At 58.3% G+C, this 22,815-nt stretch overlaps 1 protein-coding gene across 2 annotated transcripts in view; it reads right to left on the bottom strand.

The window, feature by feature from the left end:
• Positions 1-21,319, bottom strand: part of LOC116950546 (protein FAM171A1-like) — a 38,437-nt gene extending 17,118 nt beyond the window's left edge. Inside the window, exons 1-5 of one of the 2 annotated variants that reach the window (XM_032968415.2) lie at positions 21,125-21,319; positions 13,633-13,863; positions 10,274-10,366; positions 8,008-8,166; positions 7,120-7,296 (exon numbers count right to left, since the gene is read on the bottom strand). In XM_032968415.2, the coding sequence (XP_032824306.2) occupies positions 7,120-7,296; positions 8,008-8,166; positions 10,274-10,366; positions 13,633-13,863; positions 21,125-21,230 (766 nt within the window). In that variant the 5' untranslated portion in view covers positions 21,231-21,319. Of the gene's footprint in view, positions 1-3,079; positions 4,439-7,119; positions 7,297-8,007; positions 8,167-10,273; positions 10,367-13,632; positions 13,864-21,124 lie in introns of those variants that run through there. The other variant, XM_032968434.2, reaches the window with a different exon arrangement.
• Between the last annotated feature and the right edge of the window lie 1,496 nt (positions 21,320-22,815).

Genomic DNA, 22,815 nt, shown 5'->3' with positions numbered 1-22,815 from the left:
CACCCGGACGCAGCGGCAGCGGGCGTCGTGCAGTGCTGGAAATTGGAATTCCATCAACGGCCTCTCTGCCCACTGGATGGGAGGGAGGGTGGGTTGGTGGGTGGGTGGATGGGGAGGCGGGCGGGCGGAGCGAGGCTGCGGGCATTACTTTCTGGCGCACAAAATCTACGACACCGCAGCGCAGAGGCAGACGAGGAGACGCATCGCTCTCCCAATGCGGATCGAGGGGGCTGGGCTTTGCAGCGAGCGGATGCCCTTCTCATCACGCAATTCGTGGGGAGTGGCTGGCTACGACGACGACGATGATGATGATGACACGAGGGCAGTTCACTCAAATCACTCGCTCACTATAAACTAATGCACTGTACATAGTTGATTTGGCTATTAGGAAAACATTTATGTCGATCAGCCGAGCCAATAAACCAAAACGATCATCAACTGCTTCACCGACAGCGGGTGAGGCGGTGTGCTTACTGACCTGGCACAACCCGAGTTCCACTCCGAGTCGCAGCTAACAGGAGTGGCGAGTGATGTCGTCAGGGGTCTGGGCCTGCCACCACAGCCGTTACCAACCCACACTGACCACCAGCGTGACGATTGGCTCGTGCACGTCCATCTCCGCTTGCTTGCTTGCTTGGTTTTCTCTCATTTCTGTTTTGGTTGCTGTCTCTCCAATGTCCGTTTTGCTTCATTATTGCACTGTACAGTAAATTTGTTTTCGTGTTTTATTGCTTGCGTCATGTTGGATGACACAGGTCACGCTTGCAAATGAGACTCGTCCTGTTCATCTATCGCATGGTTAAACAATAATCGCCTTAAAAACAAACTTCATGGAGAGTCAGATATCTGCACAACTGATATTGCATTGACAAATGGCTATCACTTTTTATATATACTATAATTGTCACACAAACCTTATGTTGCCTCCATCAGCGCGGTGACTTCCATCCACGCAGAGTGGATAAGTTAACTTTCAAAGCATGGGCTTCTTGCTCTCACAACGCCGAATCCCGCACACGCGCGGAGCGCCGCGGCACGTGGCCACAGACGCCGGGGGCAGCCATCGAGGGGGCAACGACCATCGGCGAGCCAGAGACACCGCGCTGCGAGCCAGCGACACCGCACTGTGAGCCAAAGGCCCCGCGCTGCGAGCCAGAGGGCCCGCGCTGCGAGCCAGCGACACCGCGCTGCGAGCCAGAGACACCGCGCTGCAAGCCAGAGGGCCCGCGCTGCGAGCCAGCGACACTGCGCTGCGAGCCAGCGACACCGCACTGTGAGCCAAAGGCCCCGCGCTGCGAGCCAGAGACACCGCGCTGCAAGCCAGCGACACCGCGCTGCGAGCCAGAGGCCCCGCGCTGCAAGCCAGAGGGCCCGCGCTGCGAGCCAGCGACACTGCGCTGCGAGCCAGAGACACCGCGCTGCGAGCCAGAGACACCGCGCTGCGAGCCAGAGGCACCGCGCTGCGAGCCAGCGACACCGCGCTGCGAGCCAGAGGCCCCGCGCTGCGAGCCAGAGACACCGCGCTGCGAGCCAGAGGCCACGCGCTGCGAGCCAGAGGCCACGCGCTGCGAGCCAGAGACTCCGCGCTGCGAGCCAGAGGCACCGCGCTGCGAGCCAAAGGCCCCGTGCTGCGAGCCAGAGACACCGCGCTGCGAGCCAGAGGCCCCGCGCTGCGAACCAGACACCGCGCTGCGAGCCAGAGGCCCCGCGCTGCGAGCCAGAGGCTCCACGCTGCGAGCCAGAGACCCCGTGCTGCGAGCCAGAGACCCCCGCGCTGTGAGCCAGAGACACCGCGCTGCGAGCCAGAGGCCCCACTGGCTCACAGCGACACCGCGCTGCGAGCCAGAGGCCCCGCGCTGCGAGCCAGAGACCCCGCGCTGCGAGCCAGAGACCCCGCGCTGCGAGCCAGAGGCCCCGCGCTGCGAGCCAGAGACCCCGCGCTGCGAGCCAGAGGCCCCACTGGCTCACAGCGACACCGTGCTGCGAGCCAGCGACACCGCGCTGCAAGCCAGAGACCCCGCGCTGCGAGCAAGAGACACCGCGCTGCGAGCCAGAGGCCCCGCGCTGCGAGCCAGATATTTACACTCCACGCCAGGTACGCATTTATGGCTGAGTCGACCTAGAGAAGGCCCAGGCACGGTTCAGATATTCGCCACTGCTATTGGTCGCGAGCGGGAATCAAACTCGGGTCGCAGGGTTCGTAGCCGCTTGTGCTGCCGCTCTCTCCCAAGCGCAGCGGGCAAGCGAGTGGTGGACCCGAGTCGCGAGCTGGGCCCGAGTCGCGAGCTGGGCCCGAGTCGCGAGCTGGGCCCCGTGGCTGGGAGGGCCCAAGACCGTCCCCTCCGCATCGCGCTCCCGGCAGCTGACGCAACACGGGGGAGTCCGGCACCGCGCGTGTCCGAAACGTCAGACTCGTCGACAAAATCCACAACAGCTGCTACCACTGCCCAAACTTGGCGTCGCGCACAAGTTCAGCCCTCCGCTCGCCTCTTCACGAGAGAGGAGCAGCGGCGTCATCGTAGGAGTTGCGCGCGACGCGAGGACTCGCCATGACGCCCTCCGCTTGAAACCGCCGTGCTTCTGAACTTTTGAACACAGAGGCACGCCAAAGTGGCAGGGAATTGCCAAAGAGCTATTTTGTGATGAAAGCCCGTCAAGTCGGGAGCGCTCCATCCCTTCCTGAACGTGACCCAACCGCAAGGTTCTCAGTAAAACGCCGAGAATTATTTCAATGCGGTTGCGCAGGGCACTGGGTGAGGGCTGCAGCCGCCCAACGGGACAGGACTCGCGGTGGTTTTAAACAAAAGATGCCGCCAATTGGCTGCTGAGATTCGCATTTCAAATGTCACCGTTTTACCAAAACTCTCTACCCCCCCTCCACGCCCACACACACACACCTAAAAACACTGCCCCGTGTGGAAAAAACAACACTGCCAAATATAGTCAGACATTACAAGTCGAGTCAAACATCACAAGCACAGCCAAGCTTTACAACCGCAGCGACCACCACTCCCCACCACACCACTACCGTGGCCACGAGTTGACGTCCGTGACCCGCAGACACAAATCGCGAACTCACCGCTGCGCCCTCGCCGCTGCTCGCCCGGCCGACGCGAAGCCCGAAGCCCTCTCTCCCTCTCTCCCTCTCTCTCCCTCTCCCTCCCCCTACCGCCCTCGCGCGCGGCGGCCGCTTCACTGCGACTCGCCCCCGCGTCCCCGCAGCATCGCCGCGGGGTCGGAGCGCTCCTCCCGCTCCTCCCGCTCGCTCCGCGGGGAGGCCACGGCGGAGCGCGGGGGGACAGCGCTCGGGAGCCGCGCTCGCTCTGCCGTGCTCGCCGCCGCCTCCGCCGCCTCCTCCTCCTTTGTGTGCTCCCTCGTCCCCGTGGCGGGGGAGGGGGACACGGAGGAAGGGGGGGGGGTCGAGGGAGTGGGGCAGGGAGGAGAGGGGTGGGGGCCTTGCGTTGCGATGGGCCCCCCCCATGCTCTACCGCCTCCACCACCCCCCTCCCCCCGAACAATGAGCAGCAGCAGCAGCTCAAGCGGCACCACGCGCTTCCTACGTCCACGAGGACAATGGAGAACGGGGGGAGGGATGGGCAGGGGGCGGGGCAGGGGGGCTGCAGGCGCCTGCAGACGACGGTGCGCGGGCCGGCTGCTCGTCGATCTCCGGCCCCTGCGCATCGAGCCACGTGCTCGGGCATCGACTCCCTCCAATCCCTCTGTGTGTGTGACAGCTTTCACTTAAACACTACACAGACCCCGAACACAACCCCACACTGCTGCTGCTACTACAACAAGCCTGCTCAATTCAAGAAGAGCGTTACACGCTCTCATCCGTGACAACCTTCACGAGTGCTGTTTGTTGCTGGCCACTGGGCGTAATGAACCGTCCCCCCCCCCAACCGTAAAAAAAAAACCATTAAAACTCACCAAACAATAAAATCCGCTGAGCACATTTGAACCACGGTCTCAGGCGCGCATTGTGACAGACGGAAAATGTGGCGGCGATGGACGTGGGACGAAACGTCGAATCGCTCCGACGGTCACCCTGGAAAACGTCGGAGGCGGTGGGGTGGGAGTCTCACGGCGTCAGCGCTCCTCCATTTGTGGATGGGCCGAAGGCGGCTGCTGCCTTTATCCAAGCCTCAGTGCAGCCCAGGGCGTACACACCAATGCCCGACACGGCACAGCTGGAGGCCATTGATATGCATTGTACAGTACGTTGAACTTCTTTCGCACCGTACAGTAGCCAACCATTGGTATGCGGTGGGGTAAAGTGTGGACACTCCCCGCCAATGTCAAGACAGCAGGCCGGTGCGTGTCCGCCAAAGTACCCTCGAGAGGGGCTCTCTAGAGGGACTCTCTAGAGGGGCTCCCCAGAGGGGCTCCCTAGAGGGGCTCCCCAGAGGGGCTCTCTAGAGGGGCTCCCCAGAGGGGCTCCCCAGAGGGGCTCTCTCGAGGGGCTCCCCAGAGCTCCCCGTAGTGGAGGCTGCGCCTGCACCGTCTGCTGTCTGGAACTCGAAGTCAGCCGGGAGGGGGGGGGGCAACTCCCGGTGGTTCAGCCACACGAGCGAACGCGGAGGGGCCGAAGTCTGCAACCTCCGTGGCGACTCCGTGACAAGCCGAACTCGGCCCCCGTCCACGTGACAGTCAGCTGGTGATGCCTCCTCGTGGCCCAGTGAGGCCACGTGACAGGCAGCTGGTGATGTCTCCTCGTGGCCCAGTGAGGCCACGTGACAGTCAGCTGGTGATGTCTCCTCGTGGCCCAGTGAGGCCACGTGACAGTCAGCTGGTGATGCCTCCTCGTGGCCCAGTGAGGCCACGTGACAGTCAGCTGGTGATGCCTCCTCGTGGCCCAGTGAGGCCACGTGACAGTCAGCTGGTGATGTCTCCTCGTGACCCAGTGAGGCCACGTGCTCGACCTCACCCCCCCCGCACCCCACGGGATCCGCAGTCCGTGCTGGACGCCGCGAAGCCTCAAGAGAAACGCTTCGCTGCGTTGATCGGTCTCCGTATGCAGGCATTGCCTGCTTTGATCGATAGACGGCGTCTCTCTCCTGTGCCTCCCCGCGGCACCTCCATCCTCGGCTCCTCAGGTCCTCTCTCGTTTCAATCCCCGTGGGTCCGCGCCACTCCGGTCCCTCTCGGGGCCGTCACCGTTCTCTGCCGTGCCACGCCAGTGGCGGCCGTGCTCCTCGCCCCAGCCCCATCCCGTTCGCCCACGCCGCTCGGCAGAGAGCTCCCGTCGGCCGCTCGCTATCCCTCCCCCCTGCGAGGGTCCCACGCTTCCGCAGCACGCGGCCGTTTAAGAAGCGAGCACGGCGAGCGTGAGACCCAACGCGTCTGCGTGGATTTGCCGCCCGGCAGGAGGTAGGCGCCTCCCGTGAGCTCCATCCTGGAAGCGCGGCTCACGGCCGCGACTCTTTAATCAGGCGGCGGGCGGCTTGGAGGAAACGAACGCGGTCGGCTGCGTTGGGAGTCACCCTCCGACGGTCAATCGGAGACTCCCTCGCGGCGACGGCCGCTGGCTTAGCACTGTCTTAGTCTAATCTCGTTTAAGGCCGAGTTGACCTAGAGGAGCACCTCATTTGCACTGTCAGCTATTCGGCCCACGTGGTCAGAGTCTCAGTGGAGCGAGGTTGATTTCTTCAGTCGCTTTCACGGTCATCGAAAGTGGCAAGCAACCTCCTCCTGATCGTCACAGCGTGGAGGAATTGCACACAACAAAGACAAAGATCCCCGTATATCCATCAACGGACTGTTGTGGCAAGTGCTGTATGCAAGCGCTTACGGAGGCCGGCACTGCACATGAAGGGGTGGGTGGCCAGCGCCATGCCCGACCGCCTTTGTCTCCCCAGTGTTGTTTACACACAAGTACTCATTTAAGGTCTAGTCCACCTACGGTATTCCAGGCAGGACCGGTTCTAATAGTCGCCATTGCCTATCGGTAACGAGCGGGATTCTAACTCACACGAAGACAAAGCCTCCCCGTATAGCCTTAACAGACTGTTGGGGCAAGTGCTGTTAGCTACCAATTACAAATACAAAGATCCCCCGTATAGCCTTAACAGACTTTTGGGGCAAGTGCTGTTAGCTACCAACTACAAAGACAAAGATCCCCCGTATAGCCATAACAGACTGTTGGGCCAAGTGCTGTTAGCTACCAATTACAAAGACAAAGATCCCCCGTATAGCCTTAACAGACTGTTGGGGCAAGTGCTGTTAGGGGTGGGTGGCCAGCACGACGCCCGGCCGCCTTTGTCTCCCTAGTGGCGATGTTTTTACACACCGCATCAGGTACTCATGAGGCTGAGTCGACCTAGGGGAGGCCCAGAACCGCTTTCAGATAATCGTTACTGGTGTTGGCCGTGAGCGGGAATCGAAGTCGGGTCGCCAGGTTCGTAGCGCAGCGTAGCGCTAACCGCTACACTCCGCACACAGACACACAAACACACGCGCCTACAGTTCTACTGCACTCAGGCAGCATCTTCCCTTCGTGACCAATGCCAGGACCGGTGACCGGACCCCGCTCACGCTTCCCCTTCGACGACCGAATCTGGAGAATGGAGGGACGAGAAAACGCGAACCCCACGCTGCCACTCGCCGGGATCGCACTCCTGGCCCCGACCTCACCGTGTGGGTGGTGAGCCACCGGCCCCACAGAGAAACCAACTGTCAATCACCGCTGTCAATCACCGCTGTCAATCACCGCTGTCAATCACCGCTGTCAATCACCGCTGTCAATCACCGCGCTACACACCGCGCTCCACACCGCGCTCCGTGTTGAACCACCGCATGCCACATGCGGTTGTTTCCGCCTGCACCGATGGGCAATGAAGGACGGCCCAGAGTTCGAATGCGGTCACCAGTCTCAACGAGTGGATCACACCGTCACGCCGCTGCGCACGAGTCCACGAGTGTCTTTGCGAGTCTACGGATCTCCCTGCGAGTCTGCGTCTCAAACCGTGAACCACAGTGACGGTCCCAGTCCCATTCCATAATTCGCCAGCAGCTTTTCAGAGATTCACCACGTGGCTGTTCCCGAAGCCGTCCCCTGGCTCCCTCGCCAACCTCGACACGGGCCCAGGACGCGAGGGAGGGAGGGAAGGTGACGCTCACCTACGCGGCGGTCGTAGTTCCAGGCCGGGACGGTGTCGAGCTCGCGCAGCGTGGAGCGAGGCGGCAAGGGGAGGCGCAGCTGCACGGGCCCCGCGGCCTCCACCTCGGCGCCCTCCTCCGTGGCCAGGCGGAGGCGCGCCGCCGACACCGGCCTCAGCTCCACGTGGCTGCCGTTACCTTGGCGGGGCGCGGCGCCGTGCGGTCGCGGGTCGACGTGGAATGAAAAAAAGCAGAAAATGTTGAGAGCGCGGCGCCGCGGGCTCTCCGAGGAGCTTGCACCGCTCGGAGCGGCCTCCGCTCCGCCGAGCTCCGGAGGGCGACCGGTCCGCTCTGCCACGTCGACCGAACGCGCGTACCCACATTTCACCCCGCCGCCGCACGCACGCACGCAACCTGGCGATCGACTAACTGTGTTGCGTGCCCATTTCTACCGCCGGGTGGACAGAGGCGGGAGGGAATTGAGAAGCTCGGCCCAACGTTTCAGCCACCGCGCCGGAAGATCGGATCAAACCGCGACCTCCGGATTGCAAGTGCCGTACGCTCACCGACACCGTCACTAAATATTCACCAAGGCAGCCGCCAACCCCACACTGAACGTGCACGATGCACGCCGCGGCACAGAGTGCAGGCTCTCGCCCTTTTACTATCCGCTCTGTATCTCTGGCCTCCCTGCGTTAGCCCTGAAGAAGAACCATTGCCTGAAATGTTGCGCATTTAAAAAAATGCCTTTTCAAGGCCGCAGCGTTATTATTGAGGAATGTGTCGAGGCGCGTGTGCACAATTGCCAAAGCAGAGTCGCCAACCCACCAAGTCCAGCGTGGGCTCTGCTTCAACATCCAAACTCGAGACATGAGACGCAGGCGGGCTTTGCCTTCGCTCGCTCTCTACCTGTGGCGTTGGCTTCGACTCCTAGCATGTGCGGGAAACTGCGCAGCTCCCAGTCGGCGACGGCCACGGTGAGGAACGCCGAGAGCTGCCGGAACGTCGCGTTCCCCGGCAGCTCCAGCGCCGCGGCCGGCAGCTGCACGCTGGGCTGGAAGGCCGCGCCTGCACGCAGCAGCAGCAGCAGCAGCAAAAACAACAACAATAACATCACACCACCATCATCATTACCAGCATCATCAACAACAGCATCGTCGTCATCATCATCACCATAGCTAAACACGCATCAAACACACATCAGTGTGTAGCTATTGGTTTTGTCGTCGCGGGCGACCACCGCCCACGGCCGGCGCGATGAGGGGACGGTCCAGCCGCTGAGACGGCGAGGTGGCTGGGATCTCCGCGTCGCTCGAGCAATGGGGCGCCGCGTACAGCGGGGCTTCGGCTGTGCCGCGACGAACCTCACGCAACCGCTCCATGCGGGATCCTACGATTCATCGACATCGACGCGGAGCAGCTAAGCACGAGGGGTCTCCAGCACCACGTGCAAACTGCCACAACTATAATAAATTTTTGACTTTACCAGGTAAGGCCCACTGAGTGAAATCTGGGCACAAACGATAGGTCAACGAAGCGGCTTACCGTCGTGTGGAAATTCATAGCAGCCAAATACTCTAAACGCGCGTTTCTAAACCGAGGGAAAAACCAGAGGACCCGGAGAAAAATCCACGTGACCACGGGGAGGAACACGCAAACTCCAAATATTCATCAGCAGGGGTCACGGTCGGGATCGAACCCACGCCCTCCTGTATACCAGGCGAGGTAGTCAACATCTCCGAGCCACCGCGGCGCCCCACTGAGAGTGGGCATCGCCAGCCTGCCTGCGGTGGCAGCCCATCTCCAGCGCCGGCCTCCGCAGAGCGTGCCGCCACTGCCGCCACTGCCGCACCGGCCACGTCCACCCGGGGCGCTTGTCAAACCTCCGGGGGCTGGCACCACGACACGAAACCGAGGTTCACTTCAGGCTAATCCCGACGACCAAAGCGCTTTGCCATGTGACCACCGTGCTGATTAACGGCTTTAAAATCAGGAAAAATAACCGCACAACGAAGGCAATTATGAAACGCGTTTTCATTCCATTCAATATTTTTTTTGGTGTGTGTACAAATGTGGTGAAGTTAGCAGCCTCTAGTGCCTGCAGAGGTCAAAAATAATGCATGCAAACAAACGCATCCAAAATAATCGGTTCTGATGTACGAGATTCAATGCATGAACCGCAACTCACAAGAATCAAGCATGAGATCAAAGAATCTCGACTCGGAGCGGTCCCCACGAGTCCGTCAACCAAAGGGGAGCCCCTCGGAGCGGATGCTGGATGGAGGGGGACTACTTTAGGGGCAGGTCGCCGAGTCTCGACCGCACGGCAGCGGCAACAGCAGCGGCAACAGCAGCGGCGCGATCTCGTAGAGCGTGGGTCAAAAACCTCGGCGGCGAGGTGCGGTGCCGGCGGGGGGGCATTGACGGCGTTGGCCACGACGCCAGCATCACCTCGGTCCCGCGTGTTCGAAGGACAACCGGGGAACGCCCACGCACGTCGTGCGTTATTGCGCAACGAGCGCGAGGCAATCGCCAGCCGCGTCGTCCTGCCCGGTGCCCCTGCCGCTCCGCGAGCGCGCGGGGACCGGACGCGAACCGCGCTTTTGGCGTCGCAAGCGACCGCGGCGGCAACCGTGGCCGGCGCTGGCCGCGTCCCCTTGGCCACGCCCGGTGCCGGCGAGCGAGACCCACTCTGCCGGGGCTGGGTCGGGCCGAGCCGGGTGCCGCAGCGCGCGAGACGATCGTGCGGTCGCGGCTGCTCAAGTCGACGGGCCGCTATTTGTGGTCGATCACTCGGGCCCCGGAGCGACGCAGACGACGATGCCAATGACATCCCAAAGCCCCATCACCTCCAGAGGCGCATACACAAGGAGGGGGGGGGGGGGGGACTTGTTCCCGCGACTGTGTTCACGTGAAGCATTGGTACCGATAATAATCGGCGGAGTGACCGATCATTACAGAAATCTCCGGGGACGACGCGGAAGTGTCCCACGGCCCTCTGCGTGACCTGGGGCGCATCGCGAATTCACTTCAACATCCGAACAGCCCCCACCCCGCGCCCCCCACGCAGGGGCACCAGGAATGTTTTTAGGAATCGCGAATTGGGGGACGGATTTCCAGAGTTCTGCTGTCCGGCTACAGACGCTAAGAACGACGGGGGGCGAGCGGCACTTACTCTTCGTCTGTCCCGTCATGACGATCGTGTCATCGTACACGGTCAGCGACGCGGGCAGCTCCGGCAGCAGCTGGACGCTCAGCGACGAAAACACTGCACACGTGGGACACACGTGGGACACACGGGGACACACGTGGGACACGCGGGGACACGCGGGGACACACGGGGACACACGGAGACACACGGAGACACACGTGGGACACACGGGGACTCACGGGGACACACGTGGGACACACGGGGGACACACGTGGGACACACGGGGACACACGGGGACACACGAGGACACACGTGGGACACACGGGGACACACGGGGACACACGGGGACACAACAAGAGAGCTGTGTATTAACACCACCAAATAATACTGCGAAGACTAACATCAGTCGGCATTGACGCGACCAAACTCGAACCCGTCACGTCCTAGCTCCACAGCGAACATTCCATCCATTCACTGAAAACCACACACACACACGTAGAGGACTCCACGCCATGTACACTGGACACACTTCGTAATCAGACGATGCAGATGCTATGTGAATTCGTTTATTCCAAAATGGTGAGAGGCGGCGCAGCTTGGAACGGCCATCATCCAGCAGTGGATTGACCATGGCTGCTGCCGATGAAGATACATACAACATAGGCATAACATACATGTAACATACATACAACATACACAAAACATACATGTAACATACAGTGATAGTTTGAAATTTACCTATTTTCAATGAGAAAACGGGCGAATTTGTGTCTTTCGTTCACATAAAGTCCTGGTCACAAAAGCAAAGTTTGTGGGGAATAACAATAGCCATTTTCTGTACTTTTGAGGCATCAGTAATTAGAAAATAACACTTACTACCCAGGAACAAAAATCGTGTTACATAGTGTAACCACGGCGCGTTCGCGTCCGCACGCACATCCCCCGTGATGCTCGCGGCGATCATCTCGGGCCACACCGGGGCCCGGCCCGGCTGAGCACGTGGCACCTGCGGCCGCCTCGTCACAGCGTGCCAAGCGATAGACGGGGCCTCTAGGGGGGGCCAGGCCGGCCGTTCGCGGGCCGCTCGGGACGGTGCCGATCGGCAGGAGTGGCACCGCCACTGCCAACGCTACCGCGTGGGCGAGAGCGGGGGCGGGGGGTGATGGAGAGAGCCGGGGGGGGTGATGGAGAGGGGGGGTGATGGAGAGGGGGGGTGATGGAGAGCGGGGGGGGGGGGTGATGGAGAGTGGGGGGGGGGGGGTTGATGGAGAGGGGGTGGCGGTAACACCGGACGTGAATGGCAGTCGTGCCGGAATGAATTTTCTGGATGAGCAGGCGACTTCATTTGTTTGTAAAGCTCTTAGTGTTGGCAGACTCGTGGTGCCAGGGTCGCCGGCTCACAAAGACAAAGATCCCCCGTGTAGCCTTCAACGGACTGCAAGCGAGCACCTGTGAAGGCCGGCACGGCACACGAGGGAGTGGGTGGCCGGCACCACGCCCGGCCGCCTTTGTCTCCCGAGTGGCGATGACTACACATCGCCCCGGGTACTCTTTTTAGGGCCGAGTCGACCTAGGGGAGGCCCAGTTCAAATATTCACCACTGTTGCTGGTCGTGAGTGGGAACTGAACTCGGCTCGCCGGGTTCTTAGCGCACTGCGCCACCGCTCCCCAAACACGCGCGTGGAAATGCGCACCAATCATTGCTCTGGCAGTACGTGTGCTGCACGAACCTTGGGGATGACACGGAGACGATGATCACGGCCCCTGCGTAAGGATGGCACTCGCATTCACGAAGCCTCTCATCGTTTAAACAAAATATCAACTTTAGCTCTGTGACGTTCCATCTGGCGCAGGCGGTGCCGCAACGGTTGACGCCAACGTACCCAGCGAGCCGAGTTTAAATCCCGGCCCCGGCTAAAGTCAGCTGTGCCGAGCGATTTCTGAACTGGTCCATCGCACAAAACCTCTCCGCCTCGCCACGTTCGGTGCAACAACCCTCATGGGAGGTGGCACGGCTGGGGCCATGCCTTCGTCCAGCAGTGGATTGCCGAAGGGCTGTAACGGGTACAACGTGGTGGTCTCTATCACAACAACCCTGGCAAAGAGAATGTTCACCGTAACGCACCGCACACCGGACACCGTACACACCGCACCGCTTAGCGTGCTGCAGGGGTGTTCAGTCGGGAAGGAAGAGGCCAGTAGGCCATGAATCGGCGACACAGACAGACCCATGCCAGTGTCATTATTTGGGGATGCTGCTGCTGCTGCTGCTGCGTTGGCAGTGGTGCAGAACCAACAAACCGCACTCTCCCGCACTCTCCCGCACTCTCCCGCACGCTCCCGCACGCTCCCGCACGCTCCTGCTCTCTACTGGACGCACTCTCCCGCTCTCTACTGGACGCTCGACAACAACCACAAGTGACGTTTCGTGGCAATAATATTAATTCCATTGAAATTGTTTTTTTTTATCAAGTATCTCAAAGCGCTGTACAGGACACAGCAGCAGACACTCAGCATAAAAATAATTATATTATAATCCATGTACTGAATTAACTAAAAGTTTAATAAGTGGAAGCGTTTCAATTGGTATTAAGACGCATTTTGAAAATGTTCACAGACTCGGAGATCCCTCTGATATCTCGTGCAAAAGTGTTCCATTGTCTGGGGGTGACACGGGAAAAATCTCGGTCACCCATAGACCAAAACCACGACCTGGGAATGCAGAGAGAAGATCTGCATCCCCACATCTTAGGGACCTTGAGGGGAACATATGGGCGTTCTTCTCGTGCCCCGTGCCACGAAGAAAGGGTCATTGCCCAAAACGTCGCCTCTTGCATGCTTCGTCTCTCCGACAGCACGCGACGGCTTCAACAACGCGAGCCGAGTTCTCGGCTAAGCGCAAGCGGCGATCGGATAGGGGAGATGTGAATTATTCATCAGATTTCATATCATAAACAATTGGGTTGAGGCGGGTTTTGAATTGCCATCGTAAAACGCATCAACGGCGGGGTCGATTCGTGGGGAGAAACGGAGCCGCGGCGACTCGCGACCTACGTCCCACGTTCTGCGTTCCGGCGTTCGACGGCACGAGACACAAAACAAAATCACCGAGGCGGAGGACGAGATGGTACGTGACGGCACGTGACGGGCCGTGGAGTGGACTTGGAGAAGATGGCCCAAGGAAGGCCACACGAGTGGAGACATCCAAGCGGGAGTTACGAGACATTTCCCCTTTAGTCTTCACGGAGACACAGCAGCAGCTGCAGCAGCAGCAGCAGGGGTGGCAGCAGCAGCAGGGGTGGCAGCAGCAGCAGGGGTGGCAGCAGCAGCAGGGGTGGCCACATGGTGGTGTCGCGAGTGCGGGCGAGACGACGGCAAGGCACCTGGGGGCTTGGTGGGCTGCCAGGCCACGGTGTTGTGGACGTAGCCCGGGTGCGTGGCCGCCAGCAGGTAGGGCGCGCCGGGCCGGTAGGGCAGTGCGAGCGTGGCGGTGCCACCGTCCCCCGTGACGCCCGACGCCAGCCCCTGCTGCCGGCCCGCCAGCACCTCGACGGCGCAGCGCCGCACGGCGCGCTGCGTCGTCGCGTCCACCACGCGCACCCGCAACGCCACCTCTACGGTGGGGGGGGGGGGGGGGAGAGAGGGGGGGGCGTTAGGGGTGCGGAGGGGGGCGCGAGGTGGCGTGCAGCTCACGGGCTCTGCCGCTGCTGCACCGCGAGTGGACGGCGTTCCCAACCGGAATGCCCTCCCGCGGCGCCCCACCAACTCTGTGTGGGATTGAGACGCCGCCGCGTGCCCATCGGCTGCAGGGTTCGACTACGGCACCGGTGGCGCGGGTGCACCGCCTGCACACTCGACAGTGGCGCCGATCGCACGGCCTGACTGGGGAGGCCCCTTCCAAACGTGGATAGCTCACGGCTGGCGATGGTGGCGATGGTGGTGATGATAATGCTGGTGCTGATGGTAATGATGGTGATAACTGGAGTACGTTTTCTCTGCCTCTTCTGCCCTCTCCGCTGCCTCTGTATTTGTATGCAGCGCCATCTCCCCGCCTTCTCCATGCCGCTGGTTTACAGATAATCTTGAGACGCGGCCGCATTTAGATGCCGAATACGACTCCCAAAGAGACTGATGTTGTATGGATGGTTAAGAAGAGATCCTTTCAATTACCGTTAATTTGCAATATTTCAACGTGAAATTAAACAACATTCTGAGCACCCGAAGTACGCACCTTTTAAATCAATTTACAACACAGGGAGCTCGCTACGCACCCCCCCACACAAAAGCTCGCTCCGTGCAGAAGGATGAGACCCAGCCGTGGGGTATCATTGGCAGAGCCAATTGACGCAAATCTCCGAGCCCTGACGTGTCGAGTTGACCCACAGCTGCGCAGCGTCTCTCGGAGCGATCAGAGATCCTGTTGTAAAGTGTGCCATGTGTTCAATGTCATGGCGATCCATTATGATTACTTAGTGCTGCTTGAAATTTGTTGTTTACATAGGAAAATTATTTTGCAATATTTTATCGAATCTTATTCCTCACTCTAGATGTACTATTTTACAATGTTTCTCTAATCTTAATGTTCACTTTAGTTAAATATTTAATTTATAAATCAGGTAAGTCATTTTTTATTTGTTGACTTTTTCCATTGCTGTATTTATTTTATTTATACTTTTTATGCGACGCTTTGCAAGCGTTGTGTTTTTATTTTACAGTTTTTTTGTTTTGTTGATGAAACCCGATTCAAGAGCTTCGTAGCTCGCAGCGCGATTCTAAATAAAATGTTGCAACTGTTCACGATTGGCTGCTGGGCAGTTGCCCGAAATAAAACCGCGCGACTCGACCGCCCCCGGCTCTCTGGGTCGGACCAGAGGCGTCCCCCAAGCCGACGGGGGCTGTGGACACAGCGGCGAGTTCATAGCGGGCGGCCTCCTCCCGCTCCACTCGGAGCGAAACCAAAACACAGCGCTGGGGGGGTTACAGGTGGCGCTCGCCTCCATCTCTCACGGCCCTGAGGCAGTGGTGACATGTCCACATTGCCATGGCAGGTGCGAGTTCTCCAAAGGGCAACCACCACCGTTGTTCACAGCCCCACGGAGGTGGCACTCAACTCGCCGACCCCGGAGGGAGGGCAGGAGGGACGATGGGCAGGGCGAGTGACGCCCGCAAATCGGGATGTGAACTCGCGACCTTCCATTGCCAGCCGCTCGCCGTCGGTGGGCAGGGAGAGAGCCCCGCGGGCAAGGAGAGAGCCCCGCGGGCAGGGAGAGAGCCACGTGGTTCCTGCTGGGTGTGGCTCTGGGGCTCCTCCCTGCCTCGCGTGGCCCACGAGTGATGACGATGATGATGATGGTGATGTTCAGCTGAGTGATGGTGATGATGATGACGATGTTCAGCTGAGTGATGGTGATGATGATGATGACGATGTTCAGCTGAGTGATGGTGATGATGATGATGACGATGTTCAGCTGAGTGATGGTGATGATGATGGTGACGATGTTCAGCTGAGTGATGGTGATGATGATGATGACGATGTTCAGCTGAGTGATGGTGATGATGATGATGATGGTGACGATGTTCAGCTGAGTGATGGTGATGATGACGATGTTCAGCTGAGTGATGGTGATGATGATGATGACGACGATGTTCAGCTGAGTGATGGTGATGATGATGACGATGTTCAGCTGAGTGATGGTGATGATGATGATGACGATGTTCAGCTGAGTGATAGTGATGATGATGATGACGATGTTCAGCTGAGTGATGGTGATGATGACGAAGTTCAGCTGAGTGATGGTGATGATGACGATGTTCAGCTGAGTGATGGTGATGATGACGATGTTCAGCTGAGTGATGGTGATGATGATGATGTTCAGCTGAGTGATGGTGATGATGATGATGTTCAGCTGAGTGATGGTGATGATGACGATGTTCAGCTGAGTGATGGTGATGGTGATGATGACGATGTTCAGCTGAGTGATGGTGATGATGATGATGTTCAGCTGAGTGATGATGATGATGATGATGATGTTCAGCTGAGTGATGATGATGATGATGATGTTCAGCTGAGTGATGGTGATGATGATGATGACGATGTTCAGCTGAGTGATGGTGATGATGATGATGACGATGTTCAGCTGAGTGATGGTGATGATGATGATGACGATGTTCAGCTGAGTGATGGTGATGATGATGATGACGATGTTCAGCAGAGTGATGGTGATGATGACGATGTTCAGCTGAGTGATGGTGATGACGATGTTCAGCAGAGTGATGGTGATGATGGTGATGTTCAGCTGAGTGATAGTGATGATGGTGATGTTCAGCTGAGTGATGGTGATGATGGTGATGTTCAGCTGAGTGATGGTGATGATAGTGATGTTCAGCTGAGTGATGGTGATGACGATGTTCAGCTGAGTGATGGTAATGATGGTGATGTTCAGCTGAGTGATGGTAATGATGGTGATGTTCAGCTGAGTGATGGTGATGATGGTGATGTTCAGCTGAGTGATGGTGATGATGGTGATGTTCAGCTGAGTGATGGTGATGATGGTGATGTTCAGCTGAGTGATGGTGATGATGGTGATGTTCAGCTGAGTGATGGTGATGATGATGATGATGACGATGTTCAGCTGAGTGATGGTGATGATGACGATGTTCAGCAGAGTGATGGTGATGATGGTGATGATGGTGATGTTCAGCTGAGTGATGGTGATGATGTTCAGCTGAGTGATGGTGATGATGATGGTGATGTTCAGCTGAGTTATGGTGATGATGGTGATGTTCAGCTGAGTGATGGTGATGATGGTGATGTTCAGCTGAGTGATGGTGATGATGGTGATGTTCAGCTGAGTGATGGTGATGATGGTGATGTTCAGCTGAGTGATGGTGATGATGATGATGATGACGATGTTCAGCTGAGTGATGGTGATGATGACGATGTTCAGCAGAGTGATGGTGATGATGGTGATGATGGTGATGTTCAGCTGAGTGATGGTGATGATGTTCAGCTGAGTGATGGTGATGATGATGGTGATGTTCAGCTGAGTTATGGTGATGATGGTGATGTTCAGCTGAGTGATGGTGATGATGGTGATGTTCAGCTGAGTGATGGTGATGATGATGATGACGATGTTCAGCTGAGTGATGATGGTGATGATGACGATGTTCAGCTGAGTGATGGTGATGATGGTGATGATGGTGATGTTCAGCTGAGTGATGGTGATGATGTTCAGCTGAGTGATGGTGATGATGATGGTGATGTTCAGCTGAGTGATGGTGATGATGGTGATGTTCAGCTGAGTGATGGTGATGATGGTGATGTTCAGCTGAGTGATGGTGATGATGGTGATGTTCAGCTGAGTGATGGTGATGATGACAATGTTCAGCTGAGTGATGGTGATGATGATGATGACGATGTTCAGCTGAGTGATGTTCAGCTGAGTGATGGTGATGATGATGTTCAGCTGAGTGATGGTGATGATGTTCAGCTGAGTGATGGTGATGATGATGATGTTCAGCAGAGTGATGGTGATGATGACGATGTTCAGCTGAGTGATGGTGATGATGATGTTCAGCTGAGTGATGGTGATGATGATGACGATGTTCAGCTGAGTGATGGTGATGATGATGGTGATGTTCAGCTGAGTGATGGTGATCATGATGATGACGATGTTCAGCTGAGTGATGGTGATGATGATGTTCAGCCACCCTTGCTTGGCTCGCCGAGTGACACCATCATTGATCAACAACGCTCTGGCAGACAAACCTGGGCCAACAACAACAACGCCGCGCCTGCACACAATGGGGGCACAGCGGGGATCTGTCACCGCCCATCCACAGCGGGGCTCTGCGGGGCCACTTGGCCACAGCAGGTACGAGGTGAGAGAGAGGACGGGAGTGGGGACCTTCCGACAGCTGCTGAAACACAGCAGCACCACCAGCAGCAGCAGACGAGGCCGACTGCTTTAACCAACCACGAGGTGACGCTGCTGGCTGGGTGTGGCTAAGAAGTGGTGCCCAGCAGAAGCCGTCGCGGAGCACGACACGACTGCCCTCTTGCAGCAGCAGCCCTCGCTGTGAAGCGCCTGCGGCCAGCCGCGGTGGAAACAGCGGCCCGGAGGGGAGACGGTGGTGGTGTCAGTGTGGTGGTGATATCAGTGTGGTGGTGTCAGTGTGGTGGGTGTGGTGGTGTCAGTGTGGTGGTGTCAGTATGGTGGTGGTGTCAGTATGGTGGCGGTGGTATCAGTGTGGTGGTGTCAGTGTGGTGGTGGTGGTGTCAGTGTGGTGGTGGTGTCAGTGTGGTGGTGGTGTCAGTATGGTGGTGGTGGTGTCAGTGTGGTGGTGGTGTCAGTGTGGTGGTGGTGTCAGTATGGTGGTGGTGGTGGTGTCAGTGTGGTGGTGGTGGTGTCAGTGTGGTGGTGGTGTCAGTGTGGTGGGTGTGGTGGTGTCAGTGTGGTGGTGGTGGTGGTGTCAGTATGGTGGTGGTATCAGTGTGGTGGGTGTGGTGGTGTCAGTGTGGTGGTGGTGGTGTCAGTATGGTGGTGGTGGTGTCAGTGTGGTGGGTGTGGTGGTGTCAGTATGGTGGTGGTGGTGTCAGTGTGGTGGTGGTGGTGTCAGTATGGTGGTGGTGTCAGTATCAGTGTGGTGGGTGTGGTGGTGTCAGTGTAGTGGGTGTGGTGGTGTCAGTGTGGTGGGTGTGGTGGTGCCAGTATGGTGGTGGTGGTGTCAGTGTGGTGGGTGTGGTGGTGTTAGTGTGGTGGTGTCAGTGTGGTGGGTATGGTGGTATCAGTGTGGTGGGTGTGCTGGTGTCAGTGTGGTGGTGGTGTCAGTGTGGTGGGTGTGGTGGTGGCATCAGTGTGGTGGGTGTGGTGGTGTCAGCGTGGTGGGTGTGGTGGTGTCAGTATGGTGGTGGTGGTGGTATCAGTATGGTGGTGGTGGTGGTGGTGGTATCAGTGTGGTGGTGGTATCAGTATGGTGGTGGTGGTATCAGTATGGTGGTGGTGTCAGTATTGTGGTGGTGGTGTCAGTGTGGCGGGTGTGGTGCTGTCAGTGTGGTGGTGGTGTCAGTATGGTAGGTGTCAGTATGGTGGTGGTGGTGTCAGTGTGGTGGGTGTGGTGGTGTCAGTGTGGTGGGGATCTGCGCTGCAGTGGGGTGCATGTCTGTGCCGTTGTTGTAAAATGGACCCTGCCCGATGCGATGTCGCGCTCTCGTCTCGAACAACAACAGCAGCAGCGGCGACGATAACAACAGCAGCAGCGACGATAACAACAACAGCAGCAGCGTGGTCGACTCGTCCAGTTCACGCGGAACGCCGCAGTAAACCATCAGCAGTGCAAGCGACGACAATAACAACAACAGCGACGATAACAACGATTATGACGACGACGTTGACTAAGCACGACTCCAGCAACAAGGGCGGCCTGTTGCTGCTGCTTTTGCTGCTGCTGCTGTTGTTGCTGCTGTTGCTGCTGCTACTCGCTCAGTTGAAGTATCCGGAGCGGCGTAAAAAAAACGAAATGTCGAGCTCGGCAGATCGACTGCATCCCGACATGCGACGGCGAGCTGGGCACTGCCACGACATCTCGCGAACAATGCAGCACGCGGCGGCAACCGAGGATGCTCCCATCGGCATCCACGTGGCCCGCCACGGCTACCGGCGACGGCTGTGGGAGGACAGCCTTCATCCAGCAGTGGATCGATCGGCGCCGATGATAACGCTCTTCTATTCTGACGCTGACAATGAAAGCGACGGTGGTAGCTATTTGACGGAGAAGACACCGACAGTCGAGTAAACATCGATAAGTAGAGCAGTCCTGCATGGCCCAGTGCTCGTGGGGCTATCGCACGGACAGCACCGTCTATGCGACAACAATGGCAGTGGTGGTGGTGGTGCAGCAACGCAGCGGTCGTGAGGGTGCCGCGCTTGCGACGGGGAGCGGGGTTGTCACAACAGTAGCGCACAAGCAGACGATGAGACTGCAGCCCCTCTCACGCGTCCTCTCTCGTTACAGACAAAACATAATTGTCGTAGTCACAATAAAACGCGGCCCATGGGCCACGCGGCCTTCTGGGAGTCGATATTTCCATCGGCGTTTCTTCAGTACACCCAAAACTCTGGAGCGGTTTCCACACAGTGTCTCATCGGCAGTCAGCGCTCACTTGAGCTGATGCACTGCCAGATGTTCACAGGCGAAAGGGGGACACCCCCCCCCCCCCCCCGTTTCCTATGTAAGATAATTCGCCGCAAAATGATGTAACACACGCAACAATCACGCCCACGATTATTACCGTCGTCGTGTTATTACTACTACGAGTCATCATGGATGCTGCTGCTGCTTGTAGGCGCTGTGCGTGGAGCCAGACAATGGGCGCTGCTGTCCAGGCGCGCGGTGCTGAATCCGCCCTCAGCGCCAGACAAAGCAGCGGACCCATCAACCACCACCACCACGGTCAACAACACCACGGTCAACAACACCACCACCACCACGGTCAACAACACCACCACGGTCAACAACACCACGGTCAACAACACCACCACCACGGTCAACAACACCACGGTCAACAACACCACCACCACCACGGCCAACAACACCACCACCACGGCCAACAACACCACCACCACCACCACCACGGTCAACAACACCACCACCACGGACAACACCACCACGGTCAACAACATCACCACCACGGTCAACAACACCACGGACAACAACACCACCACCACCACGGTCAACAACACCACGGACAACAACACCACCACGGTCAACAACACCACGGACAACAACAACACCACCACCACGGTCAACAACACCACGGACAACGGACGCAGCCCAGACCTCACCCCTCTCTCTTTTCTCTCTCCTCCCGCTCACCTCCTACATCGTCGCCGCCACGGCTCTGCTTATCGCCCTTGGACGCGCAGGCGACGCAGGGCAGGAGGGCGAGCAGCAGCAGCAGCGTCCCGAGCAGCGGCGGCATCGTTTTTATGCGTAGACGCGGGCACGCAGCAGCAGCAGCACACCGCCGGCCATAGCCGCGCCGACTGCCGTAGTGACGGCAGCTGTGCGCTGGGGGCCGCCTTTCCATTGCCCCCCACGCACGGCCGTGTTTACTGATGAGCGCAACGCCCCGCTGTGGGTGATGGTGGTGGTGACAAAGAGCGACGACCACCACCGCCGCCGCCACCACCACGAATTAGACCTTCACCACCACCGTCATTATAATAAAATAGCGATGCTCTTATTTTCGGATGGACTTTGTTTAAAGAGGGGTCTGAAAAACCAGGAGTCTAATTTGCAAGCGTGGCCTGGCTCACCGAAGTGACAATCAGCAATAACATAGTGCACCTTGCTATCATGAAGCAAACAGTAAATCGGAGCAAAAAAAATAAAACAGCGACACTGAAAAGAGAGAAAACAACAAAATACAAACCCAACAGATTTCACACACACAGCTCGCGGAGATTTTGAAGACTTGGTAGCTGGAGGGGTCCAACACACTCGGGGGGGGGGCTGTTTGGCCAATTCAATGCAGGAGCGGTCCAGGTTTTGAGAAAACCGGAGAACACGCACACAAAAGCGCCACACACACGCACGTGTACACACACAACAACCGCCATTCGATGACGTCACCACGACGCTTGTGCCAGGCCATGTGCACCTTGAGGCCACGTGCGGTGTCGAACGCCCGCTGGCAGGTCACGAGGAAGACCCAGGTGCCACGGGTCGACCGGGATGACCGAGATGACCGGCTGATGCACCACTTGTGCCCCCTACTGTACCAACTTGCTGTGCTTTAGCCACCCGGCGCTCCGCTCGTTGTTGTGAGCGTCGCTCCTCCGCCCTCCGTTGTTGTTGGAGGGCGACTGACTCCAACTGCCCAGTAGCGTCCTTCACGAGCCTCCTCCACAGAGGCCGATCTTGACACCGCTGGTACTAGTCATCGGCAAGTCCACTCAGCTCCACGTCCTCCTGTACCACATAACTCCATCTCTTCTCTAGCCCGTGCCGCGCCCATTTGGCCCCCTCGATCCGGCCGAACAAAAGCTGTTTAGGCATGCGGTGGCTGGGCATGCGGGCTACATGACCCAGCCATCGCAGCCTTCCCCGCCGGAGGAGCTCACCGATGGGACTTTCAAGGATTTGTGAGCTCCTCACACAATCCAGCCTGGTTAAACCCAGGATGGATCGTAGGCAGGCCAGCCTAAATGTTTCTAACCGGCGAAGATGCTCCATTAGGGGGGTCCACGCACACACACGTATGTGTGTGTGCATTCAGTCCGCTTCTCCAGCAGCCACCTCCTGGCCGCCTCGCAGCCCAAGGAGGGTTTGGGAGGATGGCCTCAGGAGCCTTCCGCTTGCTGCCATCTCATCACCGCTCCATTAGCCATCGTCGTCCCTTCGAGCCCCACTTTTACACTTCTCAAGCCAACGCTGTCCTGCCTTCGTTTTCTTGAGCCGCGTGCTTCCTCACCGCCTCTCAATGCAAATCCAAGCGCGCCTCTCGTTGCGAACACCGCGACGCGTGTCCCGCCGTGCCAAGTGTCCCAGTTTCCGATCCGCAT

The sequence above is a fragment of the Petromyzon marinus genome, chromosome 2 (genome assembly GCF_048934315.1).
Source record: "Petromyzon marinus isolate PM22_M1 ecotype Great Lakes invasive population chromosome 2, UKy_Petmar_22M1.pri1.0, whole genome shotgun sequence".
NCBI lineage: Eukaryota > Metazoa > Chordata > Hyperoartia > Petromyzontiformes > Petromyzontidae > Petromyzon > Petromyzon marinus.
Note: the sequence above shows the minus strand (reverse complement) of the source record. Positions and strands in the feature narration are given on the sequence as shown.